This window comes from Tamandua tetradactyla, chromosome 5, assembly GCF_023851605.1.
Source record: "Tamandua tetradactyla isolate mTamTet1 chromosome 5, mTamTet1.pri, whole genome shotgun sequence".
In the NCBI taxonomy this organism is placed as follows: Eukaryota; Metazoa; Chordata; class Mammalia; order Pilosa; family Myrmecophagidae; genus Tamandua; species Tamandua tetradactyla.
The window spans coordinates 188,595,682-188,609,007 of NC_135331.1; the positions used below are offsets into that span (position 1 = coordinate 188,595,682).

Sequence of the window (13,326 nt, forward strand, 5' to 3'; positions counted from 1 at the left end):
TACTGGGGCCCTTATAGGAAGAGGAAATCTGGACACGGCAGAGAGTGACATAGATGGGGGCAAGCCACCACTAGAAGCAAGAGGAGAGGATGGAGTAGATTCTTCCCTACACCTACAAGAAAGTATGGCCTGGTTGACACCTTGATTTCAGACTTCTAGGCTTCAAAACAGTGAGGTAAAAAATTTCTGTTGTTTTAAACCACCCAACTGATAGTATTTTGTTACAGCAGCCCTAGGACAATAAGACATTCCACAATAAGTATTTTCTTCTTTTCACTTCCATGGAATTTTTACTTTTGTACCTTAGTTATAGCAAGTAAGTATTACCTTGAATGAATTATGTGTTTAGATTCATTAGATATTTATTATGTCTGCAAATTGGCGGCAAGGGAACATAATAAACAAAATGTGAACATCCCAAGTCCTAGTCCTTAATCTTTCTAGTTCTTTCTAATTTTAAAATAATCTTGTAATCATATGTTCCACATGCTATGTTTCTTAAAATTATCCATAAAGGGACGCAGCAAAGGCAGTGCTAAGAGGGAAATTTATTGCCCTAAATGCCCATATCAAAAAAGAAGAAAGGGTAAAAATTCAGGAATTAACTGTCCACTTGGAAGAACTGGAGAAAGAACAGCAAACTAACCCCAAAGCAAGCAAAAGGAAAGAAATAACAAAGATTAGAGCAGAAATAAATGAAATTGAGAACATGAAAACAATTGAGAAAATCAATAAAACCAGAAGCTGGTTCTATGAGAAAATCAATAAGATTGATGAGCCCTTAGCAAGACTGACAAAAAGAAGAAGAGAGAGGATGCAAATAAATAAGATCAGAAATGGAAGAGGAGACATAACCACTGACCCCACAGAAATAAAGGAGGTAATAACAGGATACTATGAACAACTTTATGCTAATAAATTCAACAATGTAAATGAAATGGACAACTTCCTAGAAAGGCATGAACAACCAACTTTGACTCGAGAAGAAATAGACAACCTCAACAAACCAATCACAAGTAAAGAAATCAAATCAGTCATTAAAAAGCTTCCCAAAAAGAAAAGTCCAGGACCAGATGGCTTCACATGTGAATTCTACCAAACATTTCAGAAAGAATTAGTACCAATCCTGCTCAAACTTTTCCAAAAAATTGAAGAGGAGGGAAAGCTACCTAATTCATTCTATGAAGCCAACATCACCCTCATACCAAAACCAGGCAAAGATATTCCAAAAAAAAGAAAACTACAGACCAATCTCTCTAATGAATATAGATGCAAAAATCCTCAACAAAATTCTAGCAAATCGAATCCAGCAACACATTGAAAGAATTATACATCATGACCAAGTAGGAGTCATCACAGGTATGCAAGGATGGTTCAACATAAGAAAATCAATTAATGTGATACACCACATCAACAAATCAAAGCAGAAAAATCACATGATCATCTCAATTGATGCAGAGAAGGCATTTGACAAAATTCAACATCCTTTCCTGCTGAAAACACTTCAAAGGATAGGAATACAAGGGAACTTCCTTAAAACGATAAAGGGAATATATGAAAAACCCACAGCTAATATCATCCTTAATGGGGAAAAACTGAAAACGTTCCCCCTATGATCAGGAACAAGACAAGGATGTCCACTATCACCACTGTTATTCAACATTGTGTTGGAAGTTCTAGCCAGAGCAATTAGACAAGAAAAAGAAATACAAGCCATCAAAACTGGAAAGGAAGAAGTAAAACTCTCACTGTTTGCAGATGATATGATACTATATGTCGAAAACCCTGAAAAATCCACAGCAAAACTACTAGAGCTTATAAACGAGTACAGCAAAGTGGCAGGTTACAAGATCAGCATTCAAAAATCTGTAGTGTTTCTATACACTAGTAATGAACAATCTGAGAGGGAAATCAAGAAACGAATTCCATGTACAACTGCAACCAAAAGAATAAAATATTTAGGAACAAATTTAACTAAAGAGACAAAAGACCTATAGAAAGAAAACTACAAGAAATTGTGAAAAGAAATCACAGAAGACCTAAATAGATGGAAGGGCATACCATGTTCATGGATTGGAAGATTAAATATAGTTAAGATGTCAATTCTACCTAAATTGATTTACAGATTCAATGCAATACCAATCAAAATCCCAACAACTTACTTTTCAGAAATAGAAAAAACCAATAAACAAATTTATCTGGAAGGGCAGGATGCCCCGAATTGCTAAAAGTATCTTGAGGAAAAAAAAGAAGCTGGAGATCTCACGCTGCCTGACTTTAAGGCATATTATGAAGCCACAGTGGTCAAAACAGCATGGTACTGGCATAAAGATAGATATATTGACCAATGGAATCGAATAGAGTGTTCAGATAAAGACCTTCTCATCTATGGACATTTGATCTTTGATAAGGCAGTCAAGCCAACTCACCTGGGACAGAACAGTCTCTTCAATAAATGGTGCCTAGAGAACTGAATATCCATATGCAAAAGAATTAAAGAGGACCTGTATCTCACACCCTATACAAAAGTTAACTCAAAATGGATCAAAGATCTAAACATTAGGTCTAAGACCATGTAACAGTTAGAGGAAAATGCAGGGAAATATCTTATAAATCTTATAATTGGAGGGAGTTTTATAGACCTTACACCCAAAGCAAGAGCAGTGAAGAAATAAACACATAAATGGGAACTCCTCAAAATTAAACAATGCACATCAAAGAACTTCATCAAGAAAGTAAAAAGACAGCCTACACAATGGGAGACAATATTTGGAAACGACATATCAGATAAAGGTCTAGTATCCAGAATTTATGAAGAGATTGTTCAACTCAACAAGAAAAAGACAGCCAATCCAATTACAAAATGGAAAAAAGACTTGAACAGACACTTCTCAGAAGAGGAAATACAAATGGCCAAAAGACACATGAAGAGATGCTCAACGTCCCTGGCCATTAGAGAAATACAAATCAAAACCACAATGAGATATCATCTCACACCCACCAGAATGGTCATTATCAACAAAACAGAAAATGACAAGTGCTGGAGAGGATGCGGAGAAAGAGGCACACTTATTCACTGTTGGTGGGAACGTCAAATGGTGCAACGGCTGTGGAAGGCAGTTTGGTGGTTCTTCAAAAAGCTGAATATAGAATTGCCAGATGATCTGGCAGTACCACTGCTAGGTATCTACTCAAAGGACATAAGGGCAAAGACACAAACGGACATTTGCACACCAATGTTTATAGCAGCATTATTTACAAATGCAAAGAGATGGAAACAGCCAAAATGTCCAGCAACAGACAAGTGGCTAAACAAACTGTGGTATATACATACGATGGAATATTATGCAACTTTAAGACAGAATAAAGTTATGAAGTATGTAACAACACGGATGGACCTTCAGAACATTATGCTGAGCAGACTAGCCAAAAACAAAAGGACAAATATTGTATGGTCTCAATGATATGAACTGACATTAGTGAATAAATTTGGAATATTTTGTTGGTAACAGAGACCATCAGGAGATAGAAATAGGGTAAGATATTGGGTACTTGGAGTTGAAGGGATACAGACTGTGCAACAGGATGAATACAAAAACTCAGAAATGGACAGCACAATACTACCTAACTATAATACAATTATGTTAAAACACTGAATGAAGCTGCATGTGAGAATGATAGAGGGAGGAGGGCTGGGGGCATAAAGGCAATCAGAAAGAAAGATAGATGTTAAAGACTGAGATGGTATAATCAAGGAATTCCTACAGTGTATAATAATAGTGACTAAATGTACAAATTTAAAAAATGCTTTTGCATGAGGAAGAACAAAGGAATGTCATTATTGCAAGGTGTTGAAAATAGATGGTAATTAATATTTTAAAATGTTACCTTACGTGTGAGACTAAAGCAAAAAAAAAAAATTTTATATTTTGACTAGTGCATTTCCTAATATAACTTATGTAGATAGTTTGACTGAACACCATAAGTACTTGGAATCTCAGGTATAACATGAGATTTTGTTGGTTTGTCCAGAGTGGTGCCCCGATGAATGCCAGAGTGATTCGATCAGTGTGCTGGTTTGAAAGGAAGTATGCCCCCTAAGAAAAGTCATGTTTTAATCAAAATATCATTTTGTAAAGGTAGAATAATCTCTATTCAATACTGTATGTTTGAAACTGTAATCAGATCATCTCCTTGGATGATGTGATTTAGTCAAGAATGGTTGTTAAACGGGATGAGGTGATGACATGTCTCCACCCATTTGGGTGGGTCTTCATTGGTTTACTGGAGTCCTATAAAAGAGAAATATTTTGGACAATGAGAGATTCAGAGAGAGCAGAACAACGTAGCCATGAGATGCAGAGAATCCACGAGTCAGTAACCTTTAGAGATGAAGAAGGAAAACGGCTCCCGGGGAGCTTCATGAAACCAGAAGCCAGGAGAGAAAACTAGCAGATGAAGATGCCATGTTCGCCATGTGCCCTTTCAGCTGAAAGAGAAGCCCTGACTATGTTCGCCAGATGCCTTCTCACTTGAGAGAGAGACCCTGAACTTCATCAGCCTTCTTGAACCAAGGTATCTTTCCCTGGAAGCCTTTGATTGGACATTTCTATAGACTTGTTTTAATTGGGACATTTTCTCGGCCTTAGAACTGTAAACTTGCAACTCATTAAATTCTCCCTTTTAAAAGCCATTCCGTTTCTGGTATATTGCATTCCAGCAGCTAGGAAATCAGAACAATCACTGAGTGGAAAAGTATTTGCAAAGCCCCTTTTGGGGAATGGTGAGAACAGGGAGAAATTCAACTTCCCCAAGTTGAATTCTTGATATTCTCACAAGCAGTGTGGACAATCAAAGCTATAGGCTGAGCCCCCAGTCTTGGGGTTTGTTCACATGAAACTTAATCCCACAAAGGATAGGTCAAGTCTACTTAAAATTTAGGCCTAAGAGTCACCCCCAAGAGAGCCTCTTTTGTTGCTCAGATGTGGCCTCTCTCTCCAGCCAACACAACAAGCAATTTCACCACCCTTTCCCTATCTACATGGGACATGACTCTCAGGGGTGTGGACCTTCCTGGCAACGTGGGACAGAAATCCTAGAATGAGCTGAGACTCAGCATCAAGGGATTGAGAAAAATCCTAGAATGAGCTGAGACTTAGCATCAAGGGATTGAGAAAACCTTCTCGACCAAAAGGGAGAAGAGTGAAATGAGACAAAAGTGGCAATGGCTGAGAGATTCCAAACAGAGTCGAGAGGTTATCCTGGAGGTTATTCTTACGCATTAAGTAGGTATCACCTTGTTAGTCAAGATGTAATGGAGAAGCTGGAGGGAACTGCCTGAAGATGGAGAGCTGTGTTCCAGTAGCCATGTTTCTTGAGGATGATTGAATAATGATATAACTTTCACAATGTGACTGTGTGATTGTGAAAACCTTGTGTCTGATGCTCCTTGTCAACAGACGAGTAGAACATATGGAATAAAAATAAATAATAGGGGGAACAAATGTTAAAATAAATTTAGTTTGTAATGCTAGTGATCAATGAAAGCGAGGGGTAAGGGGTATGGTATGTATATTCTTTTTTTTCTGTTTTCCTTTTATTTCTTTTTCTGTTGTCTTTTGATTTCTTTTTCTGAATTGATGAAAATGTTCTAAGAAATGATGAATATGCAACTATGTGATGATTTTGAGAATTACTCATTTTATATGTAGAACAGAATGATCATATGTTAATGTTTTTCTTTGCTGTTATTGTTTTCTAATAAATAAATTAAAAAACATAAAAACAAATAAAAAAACAGCTGGAAGCTAAAAAAAAATTATTCATAAAAAAACTTTATTCAAATAATGTTTATGTTGTATAGTTACATGTACATGTAACATTATATATATGAGAATAAATATATGGTTATAAATATATATAAACTTTTTAAATTATGTAAGTATATATTTGTGTGTCTATGTGCGTGTCCATCTATGCCTGTATATAACAATTAGCATGTTTTGTTTTCTTGCTAAATTTAAGAAAAACAGCTTTCTCTGAGGACTGATATTAGAAGAGGATTAGGATTCCTATTCTATCAAGGTAATTAAAAAAAACTCTTTTTATCTTTTAATTGTTACCTATTGTTCTGGCCCACTATGTGCCAAAACTATGCTTAAGTACTTCATATAAACATCTTATTTAAAATTCCTTATCAAATAAATCCCAACTGAGGGGCATTCTACAGGATATCAGACCAACACTCCTCAAAATTCTCAAGGTTATGAAAAGCAAGGGAAGTATAAGCAACTGGTACATCACAGAGGAGCCTAATGAGATATGACTAAATGCAATATGGTATCCTGGATAGCTTCTGGAACAGATCAAGGACATTAGTGGAAAAACTAGTGAAATTCAAATAAAGTGTGGTGTTTAGGTCATTAAATCTGACAAATGTACAATAGGAGAAACTGGGTGTGGGGTACATAGGAACTCTCTGTACTATGTTTGCAACTCTTCTGTAAATCTAAACTTATTCTAAAGTAAAAATTTTATTTTTCAAAAAATTAATAAACCTGGGGGGTGGGGAGAAGAGAGAGGGGGAGGGAGGAAAAGGGAGAGAAAGTGAACACATAATACTGAAAAAGAAAAAGAGAATTTCACCCTTTAAAACAACAAACCAAACCAAACAATTGAAAGTGTTCTGCTAAACCACAACGAAAAGTAATTTCAAAGTTTTTACAGAAGTGCCCCATGGCAGACACCCTAATGGTAAAATCTTAAGGATCGCTTACCTCACCTCTGTTATTCCCCCTATAATTCTCTATAATTCCAAAAAAATCAAAAACCAAAAAAACTCTTATTCTTGGAAAGATATCAGCCGTCATCACAATAATCCTGTAAGTAAAATATGAAATTCTCCACCATAGATATCTGATACATATATACAATTTAATGCATAGTTCATACAACACTTGCCTCTGGGGATCCTAGTGCTTTCACAGCATTCAGATCAAATCCTGAAGAAAAAGTATTTTTTGCCCCACGGACAATAACACCTTTTCCCTCTGTCCAATTTTCCAATTCAATCACTTTTTCCAAAAGTTGTAGCATCATATCACCTGCCAGAAAAAAGAGAGAGAAATCACAAAGACGCATATGATAATATAAGAAAGAAATGTCAAAAAAGGTCACATATTCCACAAGTATTTACTGAATGTCTATCAAATGCCCACTGTGCTGGCACTATGGAGTAAACAAAAGAAATATATATATGACAGTCCTGCTTCAGAAAAATTTTTAATTTATATCTCTATCTCTCAAGTTAAAGAATCACAGAAATATATGATTTGGTAGAAAAATGAGAATACATCATACATATCCTAGGATAGGAAAATTGGAATGGACAATACAGGATTTGGGGGAAAGAAAAATTATTCTTTAGGGTAAAGATAAACTATAGAGAACTGATTTCACAGTGTTTTAAAGACATTAAGTAGCTTAGCCAACAGCTTAATAATAGTTCTGGATAGAATATATGACTATGAGATCACATGATACATTAATGGATATATGGTACACAGAAAAAAGGAGAAATTCTTACCCAACTCTTATCAGAACTAGTTTAACAGGATCAAGAAAGGTAGAATAAATATTATATTGTACCATGATTGATAACTTATGCTTTGAGGAACCTGAAGCATATTATGAAGTGCTTTAGGGACTGCCAATAAGGTGCTTATCAACCATCAATTCTATGATTTCTAGATTAGACTGTTATCGTGATATGATTCTAAAATTCTATTGGAGGTTCTTTAATGGTTGAGTTTAAAACAGAAACAGTAGGAACCATTGTTTTAATATCTTCTAATCAGTAACTTTTAGATATGCATATCTTTGATGATCTGCTGAGTTAATAAAGTTTATAAAGCTCTCAACATAATTAATTATACTTTTTCCATTACCTAAGAAAATGCTTTAGAGGCCACTATAAAGATTCCAGCAAAAGGTTAAAACTGATAGAAAAGCTGTACCCCAAGGTTTCAAACTTACTATATATGCCCCATTAAACCACATACAATTCTTTGGAATAACTGGATTATAAACCTACACAATGTCGAGAACTATTATTTTCTTTGCCATTTCTGAAGTAATCCATAAGGAGATGGTTTGATAATAAATGTTAAGTAACATTATTGACTCACACACAAAAAAATGCAGTTATCTTTTCTAACTGCTAATTCTGGCCTAATTAAAACAGTAATCTTTCCCAAGGATATCCTAGATCCTTCAGAAATATAGTTCCTGATCTCAAAGAATTTACAGTCTAAAGGGAACACCCCAACTCCCACCTCCATGAAAACCACACACTGAGGTAAGAATAAATTTGTTTGGGTAAATATGGACCTTTGACCAGTTATAACACATAAACTTCTAAAAAAATAATGCCGGCCTTAAGTATGAAAACTCTATACCAGTAGTTAATCTTAAACTCATTTTTATGACTTTGTAAAATAAGCCTTTTTAAAAGTTAGAGGGGACCTTAAAGGATATCTGGTTAGGTGATTTTCAAATAAAGGCCTTGGGGGTTGTAGGGAGTGTCAGGCTCACTCTTCATCTCCCAACTCAAACCAAACCCATTACCCAAATCAAAGCAGTTCTGCTTTCATTAGTTTTATATATTATGCAAATTAAAATAGTTTTTATTTGAATAAAAGGTTCTGCTACTGCAAACTATTATCTGTAGCTATACAGCTGTCTGGCCCCCTAGAGGAATTTTTCTTTCTAATTTTATCTTTTGTAAGCCAATATTATTTTTATTGTCTGAAATGTACTGTCCCATATAGTAATCAGTAGCCACTGAGCACCTGAAAAGTGGCTGGTCCAAACTGAAATGTATGAGTAAGTGTAAAATACACACCAGATTTCAAAGAGTATGAAAAAAAAGAGCAGAAAAATTTTATTACTACTATTAATTTAGTACAAGTATTAATTTGCACCTTACATTTTATCTAATTGTCAGCACTGGTACAGAGACAGTCCTAAACTCTTCTGGGGAGAAAGAAAAGTTATCTTGAGTTTAAAGAACCAACATACATAATTTACAAAGTTTATAGTCCACTGAATTGTTGTCCATAGGTATGCAGTAGACACATAATAACTAATTGAGATTTTTTTAGCTAACATATCAAATGCCCTAAAGTACATATTTATCTTCGATGAAGTAGAGACGAACAAAATCACCTTGATATGAATGCTGGGTAGTCATCATGGCTACTCGATAGCTCTTGCTATTCTTGGCAGCATAATTCAAATTTGAGGTTCGGCAAAAATTTTAAATTACCACACGTTCTGACCTTCAGATCTCTTACACATAAAATTCTTACATGACAAGAGTCTTGTCTAGCAAACAGCAGGTATGTACCAGTATATAAAAGTTAGGAAAGAGCAAACAAATATGCGAGAACAGTGTTTTCATTGATTACCAGAATTACATGGTTAAAAACTAATGACAGGAGTACAAAGGCAGTTCAGTGGTAGAATTCTCACCTGCCATGTGGGAGGACTGAGTCTGACTCCTGGCGCACACACTTCCCAAACAAGCAAAACAAACAAAAACTCAAACAAGCAAAAATTCAACAAATGGTGCTGCAATAAGGGGATATTACATGGAAAAAAGAATGAAATGTGATCCCCAACTCATAGCCTACAATGAAAAAAAAACTAATGACAGTCTTATCTAATTTAGACAAAAAAATTCACGCTAGTAAAAATAACTTTCTTCATTATAGGGTTTTCTCTAGTTTCTTAAAATGGTTGAAATCTTTTTCTCCTTCACTCCTGGTGACATTAGCTGGAAAAAAACACAATTAATTTGAAGGTTTCCTTTCTATCATCCTCTATGTGCATGTATATTTTTATACATTAAAATACTTATACTTCATAAGAATGTTCCTAATTCATGCGACAGAGTTTAATAATTTGTTTTTATTTTGTTGTTGTTCTACAAAGAGTATCACAACTTTCAAGAGCTTTGTCATCTGAGCAAGGGTAAAAACCACACGATAGCAGGTTAAGTTAAACCAGTGTGATTCTTTAACCAGTGAAAGAAAGACTTTTATACCTGAAAAGGCATTCAGTTTACTTGGATTGTTTAGAGTAAGGATGCCAATGCCACTGTCTTCCTTCTGAAGGTCAATGGATCCACCAGGAAACTGTCGAAGCTTTTTTTTCACTTCTTCCTCATGGAAACCATGAGATGTATTATAAAGTGACAATCCCGTTTGATGTAGCAATTTTGTCCTTACGGACAGAGATGGTGTCTTCAGAAGACTTGCTGCCATTTCTGGAAAAAAGAGATTAAGTCCAGATGAACTGACAGCCACATAATCATTTCTGTTCAACTGGGAGCACCTCCTCACTTCCAAAAGCAGATTTTTGGGAGACAGTATTTCCTTTCCTTTAATCCACGTTTTCAAACCATATAATTTACAACACATATTTTCTCAATATATCACTGAAAGATCATGACATAATTAAAGTACATTTATTAGGATCCAATACACTAAGAGGTTTAGAACATGTCGCTATTCTGCATTTATTACCGTCTACTGCCTTCAGGTACTTTTTTCCCTCATCACAGCACTTCTCTAACCCTTTAACTTATCCAGAATATAAATTTAGTCCAAATGTTCTCCCCCAACACACAGAAATAGTTTCTATGCAGAAATACCACAAAAAGCAATCCCACTTTCTAACATCTTTTATTCTTAGCTTCTGCAATGCTTTCATAGAAAAGACAGAAAGGGGTCCTGTGGAAAACGGGGATGGATGTAGGAACATGGATGTGGTTTTGTCATCCATCCCCGCCCCCTGCCCCCAGGATTCTGATACCCTTCTTGTCTTCTTACTTTATATAAATATCCTCGAAAACATTCACTTAGAAAAGTATACAAGTCATAAGTCATAGCTTAATGAACTCCCACAAGGTAATGCACCAAGGTAAAGAACACAGAGATGAGGATAAATAACCTTACCTGACCCCAGGAGGCTTCTCGTGCCACCTTCCAATTGCTACCACTCAACTAAGAGTGATGACTATCTTCACTTCTAAGACTCAAAATTAGCTTGCCTGCTTTTCAACTTTATATAAATCAAATAAGATAACATGTATTCTTTTGTGTCTGGTTTCAATTCTGTTTGTGACATCTAGAAATAAAATAAGAAATTTGAGTCTGAACTGCCCATTATCCTCACTGCTATATTCTGGTATATGAATAGACTGCCATTTATCCAATTTACCTACTGTTAATAGACATTTGGGCTGGTTTCAGTTTTTGGCATTACAAATAGTTTCACTATAAACATCTTAGTACAAGTCTTTTACCAACATGTACACATTTCTGTTGGGCATATACCTAGAAAGAGATTTCTTGGGTTGGTGTGTTAACAGCCTAACTCATACTGATTATTAAACATTCAAGAATTGTAATGATTAAGCATTAAAATTAAGCATTAATTAAGCATTAATGTTGGTAGTTTGAAACCATCCATAATGGGAATATCGAACCTGTTCTTTTTCTCTGAGCACTAGTAAGCCAATATACACTAACATAACTACCCTTCTACCCTTGCACCCCACCCCTTCAACCGGTATTTTTTTTTTCCATTTCAGATTTTCTAGTGGGTGGTGTCTCATTGTGGTCTCATCTTACATTTCTATGATTCTAATAAAAGCCCCCTTTTCATAAATTTATTGTCATTTGGATATCTTCTTTTGTGATATGTCCATTCAAGCTTTTTACCTGTTTTCTCTATTTATTTTCTCTATTTCTTATTGATTTATTGGAGTCTTTTACCCTTCTGCCTTTAGCTTTGACCAAAGCCTTTAGACAATAATCTCATATTTCCATCTCTACTTCAGACCTTATACTTATACTCCTAATTAAAAAAAAGTAGTGCTTACTAGAAATGTGCTTCCTCTATCTCTCACCTCTAGATGTGCCACAGGCTTCTCAAATTCATGTCTAAACCAGAACTAAAACTTCTCTCCAAACCTATTATTCTTTCTTTATTACCTTTTCAAACTACTTGTAGCATCACCTACCAGGTAATCCACACCAGAAAAGATCTAGGTCAAACTAACCTCCTTCCCTCCCTCACTTCCCACAAGCAATATACCTCTAAAACGGTTTCTTCTGTCTTATCTTTCCCATCCTCTATTCTTTCTAATACAACCACAGTTCGAACCTCATTACAGGCACCTGGACTAATACAGTAGTTATCAATTAGTTTTATACTCCTCCTTAAGGTTAAAGCAATTTTTATAATCCCATTTTTTTCTTTGTAATCCAAATTTAAGACTTTTTAATAGTTTCTTTACTGACAAAAGGATCATGCACAAAGCTTTTTTATTTGACTCTTCCTTAAATCTTCAATCTTATCTTTCATGGTATCATCTCTACACCCAATCTACATGGGACACCAAACAACCAGACTTCCATGAATTTACTTTGCTATTTTATACTGTCACCTCCCCTTAGAAAGTCCTTTCTTTCTTCATCATTTTCAAAAATCAAATTCCTAAGCTTCCTCTTAGTAGTGATTCTCTAAGCAAAGAAAATCACTCCCTTAATTATCCTAGCCCAGTATTTGTAATATATTATTCTATTTTAACATATTTCACATATCGCTTGTTTTTTCATTTGAATTTCTCATAGGCAAGGAGTTTCTTGAGAACAGTTTTCTGAAGTATACAGCCTGTGTCACTAGAACCTATCATTGCACTTAATTAAATGATACTTAAATATTAATGAAGTGCGGGGAAAGGAAGAAATAAATCATCAGTTAGCCCAACGGAACACCACAAACTTTGTTTTATAGCTTTAAATGTCTCTAATATGTGAGTTATAAAACAGATACAAAACATGGCATCATAAAGGTCATAATACATTCAATCTCTCTTCACTGCACTTTAAACAGCTTCATCCTCAAGTGACATTTCTGTCAAAGTGTCTTTGCACAGCACTTGGTACTTAAAAGTATCTAAAAATGAGTACACAGCAGAATGAGGTTACACTAAAATATATTTTAAGAATCCGGGGTTAGTATTACAAAATTTCTTCCACTAAGGTAACTTACATATTAAGCTTGAGGGAGTTTATAAGTCTAACCTCAGTATTTTTGTATAACTTTATGAATTCATGTGTATCACCTCAGTATGACTGTTGTATAACTTTATGAATTCATGTGTATTCATGAGCATCATTTTATGAATTTATGTATGAAATTATGTACTTCTAAAGTATGTAAAAAGCAGGGAGTAAAACAAAATGTCTGTGGCCA

The 13,326-nt window shown here is 35.0% G+C and overlaps 1 protein-coding gene across 5 annotated transcripts in view; it reads right to left on the minus strand.

Moving 5' to 3' along the window:
• The window catches only part of ECHDC1 (ethylmalonyl-CoA decarboxylase 1), a 53,048-nt gene that overhangs the window by 26,659 nt on the left and 13,063 nt on the right, over positions 1–13,326 (minus strand). For 3 of the 5 annotated variants that reach the window (XM_077162842.1, XM_077162846.1, XM_077162844.1), the window contains exons 2-3: positions 10,106–10,327; positions 6,961–7,103 (exon numbers count right to left, since the gene is read on the minus strand). In XM_077162842.1, coding sequence (XP_077018957.1) covers positions 6,961–7,103; positions 10,106–10,325 — 363 coding nt within the window. In that variant the 5' untranslated portion in view covers positions 10,326–10,327. Of the gene's footprint in view, positions 1–6,960; positions 7,104–10,105; positions 10,328–11,018; positions 11,191–13,326 lie in introns of all 5 variants that reach the window. The other 2 variants (XM_077162845.1, XM_077162843.1) reach the window with 1 other exon arrangement.